This window comes from Cydia strobilella, chromosome 17, assembly GCF_947568885.1.
Source record: "Cydia strobilella chromosome 17, ilCydStro3.1, whole genome shotgun sequence".
Lineage (NCBI taxonomy): Eukaryota > Metazoa > Arthropoda > Insecta > Lepidoptera > Tortricidae > Cydia > Cydia strobilella.
The window spans coordinates 14,639,385-14,656,626 of NC_086057.1; the positions used below are offsets into that span (position 1 = coordinate 14,639,385).

General features: G+C 37.7%; 1 protein-coding gene and 1 long non-coding RNA gene across 2 annotated transcripts in view; one reads left to right on the forward strand and one right to left on the reverse strand.

Moving 5' to 3' along the window:
* The window catches only part of LOC134748928 (uncharacterized), a 448,425-nt gene that overhangs the window by 356,663 nt on the left and 74,520 nt on the right, over window positions 1-17,242 (forward strand). The window lies entirely within an intron of this gene.
* On the reverse strand, window positions 6,527-16,756 carry LOC134748927 (glycosylated lysosomal membrane protein B-like). The gene is made up of 7 exons (XM_063683801.1): window positions 16,463-16,756; window positions 15,090-15,335; window positions 13,477-13,659; window positions 11,830-12,057; window positions 11,028-11,161; window positions 9,229-9,360; window positions 6,527-8,515 (listed from the first exon to the last, which is right to left on the reverse strand). The coding sequence occupies exons 1-7, from the start codon at window positions 16,523-16,525 to the stop codon at window positions 8,323-8,325; spliced, it is 1,179 nt and encodes a 392-aa protein (XP_063539871.1). The 5' UTR covers window positions 16,526-16,756; the 3' UTR covers window positions 6,527-8,322.

Below are 17,242 nucleotides of genomic sequence, written 5' to 3' on the forward strand. Positions count from 1 at the left end.
AAAACTGACGTAGTTTAACATTCAGGGTGTTGTTTTATAACACTACAAATTGAGATAACTAAGGTCTGTTTTTTTATTCCGTAGACTAAAATGACGTTTCATATGTAAGACATGACATTTCTTAGTACCACATGAAATGTCATTTTAGTCTACGGATTACGGAATAAAAAACAGAATATAATCTATTGGAGTCTTAGTAATAGGGTCCCGTTTTTACCCTTTGGGTACGGAACCCTAAAAATGATTTAAAATGTTCATATTTGGATTATTGGTAAAAATCGTCCTTGACGTTGAAAATCCTGTCTTTTTACACCCGTTTACAATAAGTATGTAATAATAATAATTTTGTTCATTTTGGTAAATAAGGGATATTGTAATTTGAAATTATTGTATTATTTATATATAAGGTGCTAACAAATTAGCTACAGAAATTTTACGAGATGGTTGGTACTAGAACACTAGAACAATTAACTTTTAATAGAAATTAAGAAAGTTTCTCATAATTTTTATTTTATTTACCGAACAAAATAAATAAACTATAATTCTATCTAAAAAATAATCATCATGTATTTAACTGCTTGTTTGTCTTAAATGTCATTGTCAACGTGTCATTTGATTTATCAGCGTGAAGTGGCCAGTTAAGTTTTATATTTAAAAGAGGTTTTAGAATCTGTTCAATGAGGTCTCATTTAATTATCTCATTAACAGAGTTTTTTTTACAAAGCAAATTTGTTTTCCAATTTTCTCAAAATAACATCATAAAACCTATAATGTTTCATACTTACATATACTTCAGGAGCCGAGTACTATCAACTGTAAAGATATCGGTAGCTAATTTGTTAGCACCTTTATAAGGCAAACAAAGAAGTACAAAGCCGTAAGCAGGTATTAAATTAATGCCCAAATTATATTGTGTATATTAATACATTTGAAATATATGTTATTAATGGCATAAAAATATACAAATATAAGCATTAGGTAATAAATCATAAGCCTGCAATAATTAAAATGTCTGTAATCTGTACAATTCCAAAATACGGGTTCCACGGATGTTGCTCACATAATCTCGTATGTCAAGGTGTTTCGGCTGAAAGCGCCCTGGCAGACTTATATATTCCTGAAGAGAAGGTTCATATCTACCGACTGGAATTGGTTTCATGCTGGTATCAGATGGGTTAATTTAGGGGTCCTGATGGTCACCTTTGAGAGCGTATGCCAAGCACTTCCGGCAGGAATCATACTGGCAGATTTCGCTTTTCTGTATCTACCAGTAAATTTCTAACTGATGCCATAGCTTTTATTGCAGTATCAGATGGGTTAAATGACCCCCCCTTTTTCGCACCGGAAGTGGCTATTTTTTTTGTACTTTCGGCTAGTTCCGCCGTGGCAGACTATCAAATTCGGACTTAGCATCAGTTTTATGGGAAACCATTGTGCATCTCATCGCGGTATCACGTTGGTTCGAAACTTTACTGCCGGCTCTTCTACCATAGTTCCAAAAAATAAATAAACAAATGTTGTGAAGATTAAATATGGTGTACATTAATTGGTGTGATTGCGATTTGTGATTTCTTTAAATTAAAACCCATAATACATTTTATTTTACGTTTTATTTACCAAACATGTTTAGTTTTGTACCACCTGCGCGAATTATAAGAGGTATTCCATTGTTCATACGCCTAAAAAGAACGGCCCATTGACATTTTATTTAACAATTTTTTAATACCGTCAAACAAGCTAACTTTGCCTCCAGGGTAATCGCCCCAACGTGATATCAAATATTGGGGTAATTTCTACCAATATGGTATCCCCACGTTTATGACGTCATCTATGTCTATCCCTTACGGGCGCACGCGTATAGCTGGTCTATGTAATGCTAGGTCTATGACACACACAGATGAGCTGCTTTAGTCATTATTCTGAGGATGAGCTATACGCGTGCGCCCGTGAGGGACAGAACAATGCGACAATATGGACAATATGATTGGTCGAGTAGATTTGTAGCCCACCACAAACTATAGTAAATTTAGGGTGGCGAATAAAAAAAAGTGAGACTGTGACAAGGACAAACAATAACAGCGCTTTCTCTGCTACTCCTACTGAAAGATACATAAGACTATCCCGTTCGGTCATTTCCCCTCACCCCTAATGACCGATCCACTCATAACCATGAATCTAGTATAACTGGATCGGTCATGAGGAGTGGGGGAAAATGACCGAACGGGATAGTCTTATGTATCTTTCAGTAGGAGTAGCAGAGAAAGCGCTGTTATTGTTTGTCCTTGTCATAGTTTCACTTTTCCACCGCTGCCACAACCGAGGTTGTGGCAAACAAATAAGTACGTGACATGTCATGTTTGTTCGTTGCTTGTTTAATTATCGTTGTTTTGTATGAAATTGTGCTTTCTCTTATGAAATATAGTGATGGTTAGCGTTTTGAATGCTTGAACTTTGATGAAATACTGGTGAATTGTTCTGTAATCGGCTGTAATAGCCGCTCTGAGCAAAAATATGAGATCATAACCTTTCACACGTAAGTACGGTATTTTACACCTTCCTCTTAACGCAATATGTGAGAATAACATCGTAAAATTACGTTACACTCAAAGCAATGTAGAATCAAACGATTTCAATAAAAATATCACAATTATTTACGCAAATTAAGAAAACATTATTTGTAAAATTATCCGCCCAAATTACGTAGGTAGGTAGGAGTCTGAGGTCAGCCATTTTTAAACTTCTTCTTAATTTAGCTGCATAACAATCATGTTAGGGATACCAGATGAAAATATCATAATTTTATGGGTAATTTTGACCTCGAAGTTTTTTCGTACTTCTAATTCAAAAAAAGAAATAATCAAATGTTGTGAAGATTAAATGTGGTGTACATTAATTAGTGTGATTGCGATTTGTGATTTCTTTAAATTAAAACCCATAATACATTTTATTTTACGTTTTATTTACTAAACATGTTTAGTTTTGTACCACCTGCGCGAATTATAGGAGCTATTTCATTGTTTATACGCCTAAAAAGAACGGCCCATTGACATTTTATTTAACAATTTTTTAATACCGTCAAACAAGCTAACTTTGCCTCCAGGGTAATCGCCCCAACGTGATATCAAATATTGGGGTAATTTTTACCAATATGGTATCCCCACGTTTATGACGTCATCTATGTCTATCCCTTACGGGCGCACGCGTATAGCTGGTCTATGTAATGCTAGGTCTATGCTCATAACAGATCCATGCGACACATATTGTTATTAGAAAGAGAGGCAAACAGAGAATTTTTGATATGTTGTCTAATGATGATGACCTCTCCAGATATCGCCGATAACCGCATGCGATTTGCAATACGATCGATTGAATTCGTTGCTGCTATTTAGCCATTTTTATCTAAAATCATAGACCTAGCATTAATGTCTAAAATCGAACGCCATTTGTTGCGACGTCTGTAGAAGCCTTAAAGGCCATGTGCCAATTTTATCAAAAATTAAATTGTAAATTTGATTGCCAATCTCATTCACTCATCTATACATTCCTGTCGTCAGGGCTATAACCGCGAAAATTGGAACAATTTTTTTCCTTTTGGAGCGATTATTTCCGAAAATATTGATAGTTTACCTAGCAGTTCGGTTCTGTGAGAACCGCAGTTCAAACCTAACCTAACCCACTTATCTAGTAGGTAGCATTTCGTTTCTGTAAGGGCCGCAGTTATAACTCTCCGGGTCCGAGTTCAGGTACACCTCCCAGTCCAAGTCGAAATCGCCAAACGTGTACATACTATGCGTCGTTGAAGAGTTCCATTCTGATCATCATCAGCAGTTCCACTTAATGAAATGCGACAGTTTTTAATGTAAATGCTTCATTTTCTGATGAAAATACAAAAATCTCTATACGTATGCCTTTAAGATTTGAGGAGTTCCGTCGATTCCTCCCATCATCAGAACTGCGTTTTGACAAAAACGGGTCCAATCTGTATGTATATACTTACAATCAAAAAAAGAGTTTTCTAAATCGGTCCAGAAATGACGGAGAAAAAAATCATTATACAACCGAATTGATAACCGGGCCTTCTTTTGAGATTTGGAAGTCGGTTAAAAACCAAAAGTCACTTACACGATAAGTATCCTCCTCCTCCTTGCTTCGTTCTCCTCAGTGCTAAGGGCAGGGGCGTAGCTAGAGGATATGGCGCCCGGGGCAGACACCAAATTTGCGCTCCCCGACGACTGACAAAAGTTTCCCTGCTGCTGCCTTTTGCCCATTTTGGCGCCCCCCCTTGGATGGCGCCCGGTACACTTGCCCCTCTGCCCCCCCCCCACCAGTTACGCCACTGGCTGAGGGTCGTGACCTCCTACGTGGAACACATGATTCCGGATGGCAGATTTCCAGGCATTCCGATTTCTTGCGATTTCTAAGGCATCATCATAGACCTTGATGGTTAGCGATTTGCTAACCTGGTCGGACCACCGCGTTGAACTGCGGCCTCTTTATCTCTTTCCTTCCACCGAACCAGTGACCATGAGCTTTTCCAGTACACGGTTTCCATACACGGTAAGTGTATGTAAATGTAAAACGTTTGTACGATACACGTGCGAATAGGTAATTCAGAACTCGTGTCGATTTAAAACACTCCCTTCGTAGTTTTAGTTTATCACCACTCGTTGGGAATTTTCTATTTTTCGCACTTTACCATAATATAGGACGAAATTTGTTATCAATATTTTACTTACAAAAGCAACCTTGACGCTGATAACATAAAGTTCACTTTACAACACAAGGATGAAAGCTCACAAACAACAAAATTGCTTTTATAAACCTTGACCCTTACAAAATAAAGTTCATTATTCAATGACAAGATACAAGGGATCGTAATATATGTCGAATTATTGATAAGCTTTATATACATGCAAACTGTCTGCTCAATGCGCCATGAGCCATATGTCCTTTTTAGGGTTCCGTACCCAAAGGGTAAAAACGGGACCCTATTACTAAGACTCCGCTGTCCGTCTGTCTGTCACCAGGCTGTATCTCATGAACCGTGATAGCTAGACAGTTGAAATTTTCACAGATGATGTATTTCTGTTGCCGCTATAACAACAAATACTAAAAAGTACGGAACCCTGGGTGCGCGAGTCCGACTCGCACTTGGCCGGTTTTGTTGACTGTGTTATCTTGCAATTTGCAAGAGCTATCAAAAGGTTGAGGATATTGCCACAGAATAACTAATTACTATATTGCGTCAATTGCGTAGTGCTATTTGTGATTGTGATGCGAAATTGTAACAGGAATGAACCGGTTACCTGATTGTAAAAAACTCATAAAAGTCATAAATTACGGATATAACAGGGGCCCATTTCTCGAACGGTACTATATTAGTCTAATATTATTAGTGTGTTGCCATGGTAACCCATACGAGTGGACAGGGGCCCATTTCTCGAACGGTATTAGACTAATACTATTAGTCAACGAACTGTATATGGCAACACACTAATAATATTAGACTAATACCGTTCGAGAAATGGGCCCCAGTTCGTGGACTAATAATATTAGTCTAATACCGTTCGAGATATGGGGCCCCTGGCATGAATCTAGTATAACTGGATCGGGCATGAGGGGTGGGGGGAAATGACCGAACGGCATAGTCTTATGTATCTTTCAGTAGGAGTAGCAGAGAAAGTGCTGTTATTGTTTGTCCTTGTCACAGTCTCACATTTTTTTTATTCGCCACCGTAAATTTAGTATGGTTTATGGTGGGCTACAATTCTACTTGACCAATCATATTGTCGCATTGCACATGTTCTGTTCCCGTATAGTATAGCTCATCAATGTAATGTTAGGTCTATGGCCCCTGGCCATTTCTGCATGTTGCATTTGCCACGTAGGTAGAGTTAGACCAAGCTAAGTTGGCAGCGATTTTGATAGCGATAGCCCAGGCGGTGCAAGTGTTATTTTAAACGTCAAACTTCTATGAAATATCAACAAATTCTGCGAACGATGCTATTAAGCTTAGAAACAAATTAAAAGTGGAAAAATTCACTGTCTCGGGTGGGACATGAACCCACGACCACTGGATCTCTGTCTCTGTCATCTGAGACCGTACCCAATACGGCGAATACAGTGAATTTTTCCACTTTTAATTTGTTTCTAAGCTTAATATTAATAAATATTGAGACTCCACAAAATCAGAAATGCCACTTTTTTTTCAAATCCATCCTCAGACATAGAAGGATATATATTTCAGGAAATGGGCTCAAATGGAAGGAAAATTAAATGACATAACCAAACAGTATTAAAATTATAATATATTTAATTCATCTAATATACACGTCGACTATAAGTCAGATTAATATCACATCAAAATACAATTAATTATTAAACGTAAATTCGTCGGAAATAAAATATTAGAGTTTCTGTTCAATCAAAAATTTCTTACGATTATACAATAGTAAAGGGGCCCACCCATTACCAGACCGCCGGACAGTATCGTCCGGCAGACTGGTAATGGGTGGGCCCCGTTACATCCATCATTTTGTCCAGTGGTTCCCAATCTTTTCTTAGATCAAGTCCAATTAGTGAAGAAAGTTTTTTCGTTTTCTAATTAATTTAAAAATACTAAAACATCACATTCTGTTAGGATTTGGAATAAAAGTATTTTCAGACATACTATAGACAGATATATCTTGTGGAAGTATTAGCTATACTATAGTTACTATACCTACTTAAGTTTAATAGTATTCAATTTCTAGTCTTTATTATTTAAAATCTAACATTCATTATTATATAAAAATATAAAACTTCATTTTCTAACAGTTTTTCACGGTTAATTATGAATTAGTAGATTATGCTGATATTTTTTTTAATTATCGATTTTGTCTGCAAATAAAAAAAAAGATTATAGAATATTTTAACGAAAAACTATGAATAAAAATAAGTATTTAGTGACTTACTCTACTCTTTATACACATTTATACACAATGCAGGCACTTTTTATATCCACTCACACTAATTCATACTAATATTACAAATGCGAAAGTGTGTCTGTCTGTTCTCTTCACGCTTAAACCGCTCAACCGATTTAGTTGAAATTTGGTATAGAGACAGTTTGAGACAGGATAGTAGTATTTATATAATAGGTACATAACTTCTCTCAATGTTCAAAAAATTATTAGTGTTATTACTGCCTTAGTACATGTGTATCTTTGAGTATATTCATTCATTTCATTATATGATATATTTTACAAAAAAATAATAAGGAACATCACTTTACTCGACTAAATATTTTTTACAGTAAATATACATTTCAATTCATTTATATACATTTCTACCATGTAAGACCGAAGTGATTATCTATGACAATTACTTCAATAGGCATACATTTATACATGTTTTTAGATTATTCAAAATTAGCTATTTGTATTTATTTATAGCAACAATTTAGTTAGTCCATCCATCCATTAGGGATAAACACATAATCCGCCTTTAAAACGCGCAGACGAAGAATTCCCAAATGTTACCATTAAATTATCCAATAAGAGAGATCAGCTATAAGTATCGTTGATATTTTATATAACTCTACCTTAACACAACAGAATTCAATAATAAAGTCACCATCAAATTTGTTTTCAAAAAATGCACTAACGCCGTGACAATAAAGTAGCATATAAATATTTGTTAGTGCCTTGTCCTCGATGTTTTCAAATACAAACTAGCGTTCATACACTGCGGTATCCGCTTAGCATCATGCGCGTATGCTTATATACAAAATATTATAATTATCATCATCATGTCAGCCGATAGAGGTCCCCAAGGCTCGCCACTCCGACCAATCTTGTGAATTCCCGCGACCTTCATCAGGTCGTCGCTCCATCTTGTTAGAGGTCTACTGACAGCTCGTCTTCCGGTACGCGGTATATTATATACCAAAAAAAAAACTGGCCAAGTGCGAGTCGGACTCGCGCACCGAGGGTTCCGTACTTTTTAGTATTTGTTGTTACAGCGGCAACAGAAATACATCATCTGTGAAAATTTCAACTGTCTAGCTATTACGGTTCATGAGATACAGCCTGGTGACAGACAGACGGACAGCGGAGTCTTAGTAATAGGGTCCCGTTTTTACCCTTTAGGTACGGAACCCTAATAAAACAGGTTATTAGGCAACTAAACTGAACGCAACCTCACATGGCGACCGCGCCACTCACGTAACTTTTGCACTTTCTAATCGTCTCGCGCCTCGGGCGGTTTCTCCGCCATTATTTCACAAATAATTCAAGCGTCCACCTCGACATCGTCCTGGCTCAGCAGCCTGAAGCCCGCTAGTCACTCGTCCCGCTCCCGCAGTCTAGTGGTCTCGCTCCCGCGCCCGCGCCCGCGCCGGCAACGCCGCGCCACCACGTACGCTACGCCCGAGAGCGCGAGTAGGATCGGCACGGACAACCCGACGGTGATGACTAGGATGACGAATAGAGAGAAGGTTTCGACGGGTGGAGCGCCGTAGCCGAATGTTGTGGACCTGAGGACAATAGGTTTGATGACAATTTTTTATTAATTATATCAATCGATTAGGTTTGTTTTTGGGATCAAATGTCTATATGGGATCCGTTGCATTAAATCAATACAAAAGTCAGAAATGATAGTCCGACAGTCGTACTTCAATCGCAAAACACTCCTAACAAAGCGATAAGTAAACGTGACGTCGAGGACACTGAGAGCCCGTCTTGAATGTATGGAAAATAAGCAAAATTGCGATTTTGTCGGTGAAACATTGCGTTTATGCATATATTTGCAGTACAATCTTTTTTTGGATAAAACGTAAGGAATCGAATGGCATCTTTACTTTATTCCCTTTTGGAAGTTAAAAAAACTTTAAATTTTGAAACTTTTATAACCTATGTTTTTTTATCATTTCCATATATTATTTTAATATTCACATTATTGTGATAAATTGCCCATAAAACGTAAGGAATCGAATAGCATCTTTACTTTATTCCCTTTTGGAAGTTAAAAAAAACTTTAAATTTTGAAACTTTTATAACCTATGTTTTTTTATCATTTCCATATATTATTTTAATATTCACATTATTGTGATAAATTGCCCATTTGCTTTCTATTTTACTAGATTTTGTTATAAAATTTAACATGTGTCATCATCCCTATTAAATACTTTAGACTCAAAATTAGAACCGGGACAACGTGGTATATTGGAATACTATATTAGAGCCTCACCAAGCAGTATAGTTGTGTTGCCTGTAGAACCCGTCCTGTGGCTCGCCGAATGACACAATCATGTCTTCTATCAGCATCTCGTTGATGTCAGGATAGAAACGGGTCAACGTGGATGGCGGAACTATGTGTGTACTGAAAAAATATTCAATAGTTATTAATTTTTTTCTTAATTAGAGATGTTCAACTCATGTTATTTAGCAGGAACGTACTTCACTAGTTCATATAAACACAATTTTAAGATTAAAATGTGACAACAATTGGTTGGGGGGTTAAGAAGTTAGATCGAAGTTTTCTCTCTGTCTGTGTCAAATATATAATATATTCTATATATTATATATTCTATATATTATATATTCTATATATTATATATTCTATATATTATATATTTGACACAGATATATCTGTCTTTGTAATTTTTCCTCAGTCACCCGTTGACCACGAACGCTGTAAAGGGTTCGAAACGTCGGGATGTATTATAAATTCAATATACGCGATATAATCCGTTTTCATAGTTTTATTTCACGATATATTTGTAGTTAAAGATTTTTATTTATATATTTATTTATTTATTATACAGGGTGGCCAAAAATAAGTGCATTCCCGTTGCGAGGGAAGTTTTGGGATTATACTGAGCAACTTTTACTATAGGAACAACCCCAAAATCGCGAAAAAAAATTTGGCTATTTCATACATTTTGGCTGTTCCATTTTCTATGGGAGGGTGAATTTTTTTTTCGCGATTTCGTGGTTGGTGCCATAGTAAAAGTTGCTCAGTATAATCCCAAAACCTCCCTGGCAACGGGAATGCACTTATTTTTTGGCCACCTCGTATACGCGACGGGTCGGAACTGTATATTGTAGCCGCCCGCGCCGGGTGGTGACACACCGGGGCGTTTTGTCGACCGAGTGATATGTAACAAGGTCTCACAGAGGTTGTATGTATGTATGTATGTATGTTCGAACTGTGAACTATTAGTTACCTGTTGAAATCCGACACGTGTACGACGGTGGACGAGGTGACGCTGCGTTCCTTCTGTATATACGCGACGGGTCGGAACTGCATGTAGCCGCCCGCGCCGGTGGTGACACACCGGGGCGTTTTGTCGACCGAGTGATATGTAACAAGGTCTCACAGAGGTTGTATGTATGTATGTATGTATGTTCGAACTGTGAACTATTAGTTACCTGTTGAAATCCGACACGTGTACGACGGTGGACGAGGTGACGCTGCGTTCCTTCTGTATATACGCGACGGGTCGGAACTGCATGTAGCCGCCCGCGCCGGTGGTGACACACCGGGGCGTTTTGTCGACCGAGTGATATGTAACAAGGTCTCACAGAGGTTGTATGTATGTATGTATGTATGTTCGAACTGTGAACTATTAGTTACCTGTTGAAATCCGACACGTGTACGACGGTGGACGAGGTGACGCTGCGTTCCTTCTGTATATACGCGACGGGTCGGAACTGCATGTAGCCGCCCGCGCCGGTGGTGACACACCGGGGCGTTTTGTCGACCGAGTGATATGTAACAAGGTCTCACAGAGGTTGTATGTATGTATGTATGTATGTTCGAACTGTGAACTATTAGTTACCTGTTGAAATCCGACACGTGTACGACGGTGGACGAGGTGACGCTGCGTTCCTTCTGTATATACGCGACGGGTCGGAACTGCATGTAGCCGCCCGCGCCGGTGGTGACACACCGGGGCGTTTTGTCGACCGAGTGATATGTAACAAGGTCTCACAGAGGTTGTATGTATGTATGTATGTATGTTCGAACTGTGAACTATTAGTTACCTGTTGAAATCCGACACGTGTACGACGGTGGACGAGGTGACGCTGCGTTCCTTCTGTATATACGCGACGGGTCGGAACTGCATGTAGCCGCCCGCGCCGGTGGTGACGCACCGGGGCGTTTTGATTTCGATGATCTGCGTAATAGATGGATACAGTCTAAGGAAAAAACGTGCCTCGAAAATCAAGAAAATTTGAGTCTCGATCAGATGGCGTGGTGCCACTACCTTTGACCTACTCTCGTATAGATGGCGCTGACGGTTTCGTTTGTTATTTAACAATTTTAACGCATATCAGAGAAAGAACATGGGTCAAAATTATATAGAAATAATCAATGCAAATATTACAAATAAAAAAAAACATTTATCCATTTATAAATTCATTTTTTGATATTTTTAGTTTTAACCGTGTGTCGATAGATGGCAGTGAATTTACTGTGGCTACAAAATTTACTATGACAGTACCGCTCTATCCTATTATATCCTCTTTGACTACAGTAAAACCCGCTTAGTAACAACATACCACGAAATAGAAATTACTATCAGAATATGCCTTCAAGTACGAGTCGGATTCGCGCTCCGAGAATTCTGTACCATTACACATATTTCATTAAGTCAAACTCTTAACGTAAAGGTACCTAAACGTTTATTTATACGATTTCGCGCTTAGGCGCTTAACAAAGTTGGAACTTCATGTTTAATACAGCGTTTATACTGCTTGGGAGGTCACATGGGCGTTGCCTTTTTACTGTATATGTTCATGTATGTATTACACGCATTTGGGGTATCACAAGAGCGTTGCTCACCTCGAACACCCCGGGCGTGTGCTCGTCGTCTAAACTCTTTTCCACGCGCCGGGACAATGTACCGTTCTCGTCCGACGCGACTAAGATCAGTCGCAGCGCGAATCGCGACGAGTTAAAGTCGCGCGTTTGCGTCAGGTTGGCTAGTTGGACGTCTATGAATGTTGAGTTGGCTGTGTGGATGAGGTGAGGTAGTTGTACTGCGTAGTCACGGAATGGTAGGAGGTCGAGCTGTGGACAAAATGCATGATATAAGTTTCTGATAACATTTTCATTAAACTTTGGGAACAAACCAAATTATTTAAATAGCAAGATAACAAATGCACTGCATTCGTTTTTATACTTTTTATCATCTTACTATTATGATTATTATGTAAGTGAAGGTAATAACTTATAAATATTGCTAATATCCATGTCAAGGATTATTCAATTCAACAGCTAATTGCTGATAAAGGTTGTGCTATATATGCAGGCAACTGTTAGGGTCCGTGCATGTTTACAAATCGATTAGTGTTTAGTGCTAGTTCTAGTTCAGACATGTGCTACTTGCGTTTAGTCAGGTCTATGGAACTCTCCGCGCGAACTCGGATTTATACCTACGACTCGCTTCCCGCCGGCGGTACTAAAGCTAACACGCCTGGTTGCCACACGCGCTCACACACGCACGTCACCGCGCATGTCTTCGTCAAGAACAAATAACATAGCTTGTAGTGTGGATGGATGCAAAAACAACAAAACAAATAAAAAATATAGTTATTTCCTCTTTCGACGAATGAGGAAAAGTAAGTAGACATTCTCAATATAGGTACTTACACCTACTGTTATTATTTTACTATAGTTACAAGCTACGTAAGTACTATTAAATTGTTTTAAAGATGTAGGTAATGTTTTTTACGACACATTTATAGCTAAGACACCTAAGTATTTGGTATTTGAAAGAAGCGTCGGCAACCCTAGCGTTGTGCCGATGCGCGCGGTGCGGAGAGCGGCGCGTTGAAGGTCACTCCATTGTATTTTTGTATAGGTATCAAAACGGTAGGTATTTGCGTTTACTTTGAGAGATAAGTATCTGTTCGTAAGTTAACTATTATATAATCTGTGGTTTAGTTTAGTAGCATATGTATGAAATCGCATTAAACACTAATCAATGTGTAAAAAGACCCTTACGTTTAATACCCGAAATCCGTTCAGCTCCAACCAAACCACAGAATAAATAATGGTTGACCAAACTCCTTTTGCGAACTTTGGCAAAAATAATTTTTCACCACAAAAGCTGGTAAAGGATCTCTTGATTGTTCAAAAAAGGGAAAGTTTCATTTTATTCACATGTGAGGCAAAGTAATTAAATGCAAATTTTGAGTTGTTTTCTTATGTTTGCTGGTAGAATTGACTTTTAAATGATGATTTTGAACGATAAATATTTAATAACATTAATTTTTAATCAAGTTGTTTAACCCTCGAGCCTTGTAACCCTCGCAACGCTCAATCCCGTTCCTATGTCGACTGTACTTCTCCGCCTGCATCACGACCATAGCCTCTTGCTCAGTCAGCACACTTTCTTGCCGCGCCCAGATCAGCTCCTTTAGAGGGTAACGCCTGAACTTGGTGCTGCTGTTCGGAGGGCCCCTGCCATAGACAAGCTGACTGTACCTTTATAGCGACAGTCCCGTTCCTATGACGACTGTACTTCTCCGTCTGCATCACGACCATAGCCTCTTGCTCAGTCAGCACACTTTCTTGCCGCGCCCAGTTCAGCTCTTTTAGAGGGTAATGCCTGAACTTGGTGCTGCTGTTTGGATGGCCCCTGTCTTCTAGATCGTTGTATTCGTATATCTGTGAAAAAATGGCATGTTAGTATATACATCTGTATTGTTCATGATAAGTATGCCCAACCTGTTAGCTGGCAGAGCCTATATCAGACAAAGCAATCAGTGTTTGCCACTTTATTGACCTCTCCCTTGAGTAGGGAACTATTCAAGCACCCATGAGGCTGACATGTTCACCTAGAGTGTCCAAAGCCTCAATAAAAACCAGATAAAACAAAAAGAAACCTGATAGCGACCGAGCTAGGTCTTAATATGGGAATTAATTAGTCGACGTTTGTCATGATATTATCACTCAAACACGCTAAAAAAGTGATTTCCGTTTTATAGCAAGCGAGCATTACGTGATTGTACATTTAAACATGACCCCATTATGTCGGTCTGTATTTGAGCCATGAGTCATCACACCAGCATGTTTAGATTAACTCAATTGTAATTCAATATAAAATACAATAAGTGATTGTATTACATTTCATTTCACTGAGATCTGCCTGCAAATGTAATGTAATTGGTTTAACTACACGTTGAGACGCATGCGGGTATTAGAATAGTGTGGGGAAATGGGAGATTTAGAGAAACTGCCTTAGAAACCATTTCACTCTTTAGATACGATTTTAGTGTTTTCATAATACTTATAGTCAATACTTTGGCGTAGTTGAATGGTTATTCTTATATTTATTTAATACCTATTTTGTATCCAGATTCCAGGCATAGTACGATTTATCGACCACATACGCGTCAATAGAATTTCAACTTTAGCATTCCGATTTAAGGTTCAATTTTTTTTGCACTGTCTGGAAATGTAACTTGTCTTCAACAACTTCAACTGAATCATCAAAGCTGGATTATTTGGATTTTCTAGAAAAATCTTGTAGATTGGTGTGGCCTAAAAAAGGGTTAAATGTGTTTCAACTCAGATTTGATTATTATTAACCCACAGATAAACATAAACCATATAATTATTGAAAACAAAAGTTATTAGTCATTTCAATATAAATAATAATAATGGGTGTCATGTCAATACCACATTCAGCAGTGACTCAGATTCACAGCTCAGATTATTTTCCATTTTTTTTTTTTTTTTTAATATATCTGGCTTTTACTCCCCGCAATTTTGCACGGGGTGAATTTGCCAATGTCGGTTTTTGACTTTCACACGTGAGGAGAATGTTCGGTAGTCTGGGATTGTCATCAGTTATGAAAATGAGGTCTGTCAACATAACAACAATTATCTAGAAAATTTATAAATAATGATCTATTTGACATAGCTAAATGCCGAAACAGTCTATTCTACTTTTAGTAGTACCTAGTTAAAGTAATGAGTTTTTGAGTAATGGTACGGAACCCTTAGTGCGCGAGTCCGACTCACACTTGGCCGGTTTTTTTAGAGTTGAACTAAATATTTAAGACAAAATCCATTACATAAGTGGTAAAACTCACATCAGAAATAGCCATAGCAAAGCTATAACTCGGGTCTTCAGACATATTGAATTTGACAGGCCTGTCATGTGCCCATTCAACTTGCAGTGACGAGTTGACACCAGAGACAGCGAAGATAATAGTCGGAGTCCCCTGCGTGAAGTCCCAGAGCTGGTGTATGGTGTTGTGGGAGCCTTCGGCTTTTATGTACACGAGAGTGGTGTTTGACGAGCATGCTTCGCAGTTTGGGTTTAGTGTTGGAGTTATCTGTGGAATTAGTGATTCATTATAATTAATGCATGGATTGTCATTGCCAAGTACTTGTATGTACTTATGACAAATATTCGGGGTCCCTTTGTCTGACATAATTATTGAAAGTCATAATGTAATGATTGTCATATTATCATTAGTGATAATTCTGAAACCGTTAACTTTTCAGGATTTTCCTCAGGTTATCCTATACATAGGTTAGGTTAGGTTAGATTTGGTTTATGGCAACGCTGAAAAGTTACGCGTTTCTGAGAAAAACAAATTATGACTAACGAAAATATGGACAAACAATACATTATGACTTAAAACTATGGGAAACAATAGAGACCCCTAATATTCAGCTGTTAAGGGATACTTTACCAGAAGCAATAGAAACAAAGATATAATCATAGCTACAGGCATTTATAATATATTAACCCCTCGACTGCTAAGACACAACCAATATGATAGTGTAGTCTCTTGAATGAAGGTCAAATTCAAGATAAGTTAATAAAGAAAAAAATATGTTGAAAAGCAGTAACTATTGCTTAACCCCCCGATTCCTACCAATGTCATATTGAGTTAGCAGAAAAACAAAAAAAAATTGAGTAGAAGGGTTAATATTTTCTTCTTAGTCCAAAATATAGGTACTTTGCTGAAAATAATCTCTTTTTGAATCTTAATGTTCTATCAAAATAAATTAGGAATTATGTTTTAATTAACAAGCTCAACATACCTACATACTTTAAAGATGAAGAGATTAAATTAAAAAAGTTGTGTTATCTATGCTAAAGGTAAATTAAAATGTATCTTTCTACCATGTTCCAATTCCACATTGATTCACTATTGTTACCTACATGATTGTAACTAGACACTACGCCAGTACATTCAATTTAAACCAGAAGTAGGTCATTTTTGCTTTACAACATATTTTGTGAGTGAAACATTAATTACAATAATTACGAGCTAATTCAAATTAATATTCAACTTATTTTCTATAAATTGACTTGTAATTTACAATACAAAGGGCCTTTGAACTTGAACAAGACTAAGGACATTTTAAGATAAAGATTTAGGCTACCTATCAGTAAAATGGACAGTGAAAAACTAGGTGTTTACAAACATTAGATAAAACACTTCCGTACCTTCCTGTCCTGTCCAAAAGCTAAAGAAAGCACACAAATTAACACCAAAGTCCGTAAATGCATGTTTATCACAAAAGGAAACCCTCACTTCCTTTAAATACAACAATAACAAGCAATAATTTGTTGCAAATAAAATAACACTCAAGTAGGTTCACAAGTCAACTGCAAACAGATAATTAGGTGGCACGAGCACAGAGGATGAGCAATTGCGCGATAACTGTGCTGTGTAATAATTTATATCTCTGTTTTAATCGATTTCGATGAAAACAATGTCCTCGTGGTAACAACAAATCGAGTTTGCGTTTGCGTCACGCGATCGCGATCCCAATATGGTAGTGTTATACGAAACCTACTTTTATATTTCATTCTGGCGCTAGTGTATTACAACTATCACTTGAGAAAGAAAGAGACAGGAATATACTTTCAAAATGATTCATTTCTTCTTAATTTAAACGGCTTACAGTAACGTCATTTCTGGTGCGTTTAGAAACTGAAACTTTATGGATATGAAATGACAGCACGTTACTTGAAAAATTTTTTTTTGGCCATCATACTGTTTTTGGAAGCACAGTAGAGTGACAGCAAAGTTCGGAACACGTAGTGGTTATATTCTCTTTTCACCTCAGCAGCTCGAACAAGCCTACTTTTGTCACTCCTTGGAGTGAGGAAAGTGCGACTTTCCTCACTCCAGGGAGTGAAACAAAGTAGCTTTTTAATTTAGTGAAGGCTATGAACTGCCACTTCATACTTCAATTACAAATTCGTTTTTTTTTGTTTCTG

Excerpts from the sequence above, each read along its gene's own strand:
- LOC134748927 (XM_063683801.1), bottom strand. The coding sequence starts at position 16,525 with ATGCATTTACGGACTTTGGTGTTAATTTGTGTGCTTTCTTTAGCTTTT. Across the intron at positions 11,162-11,829 it reads ACACGCCCGGGGTGTTCGAG|ATCATCGAAATCAAAACGCC; the intron begins GTGAGCAACGCT and ends TCTATTACGCAG. Across the intron at positions 8,516-9,228 it reads CAACACAACTATACTGCTTG|GTCCACAACATTCGGCTACG; the intron begins GTGAGGCTCTAA and ends TATTGTCCTCAG.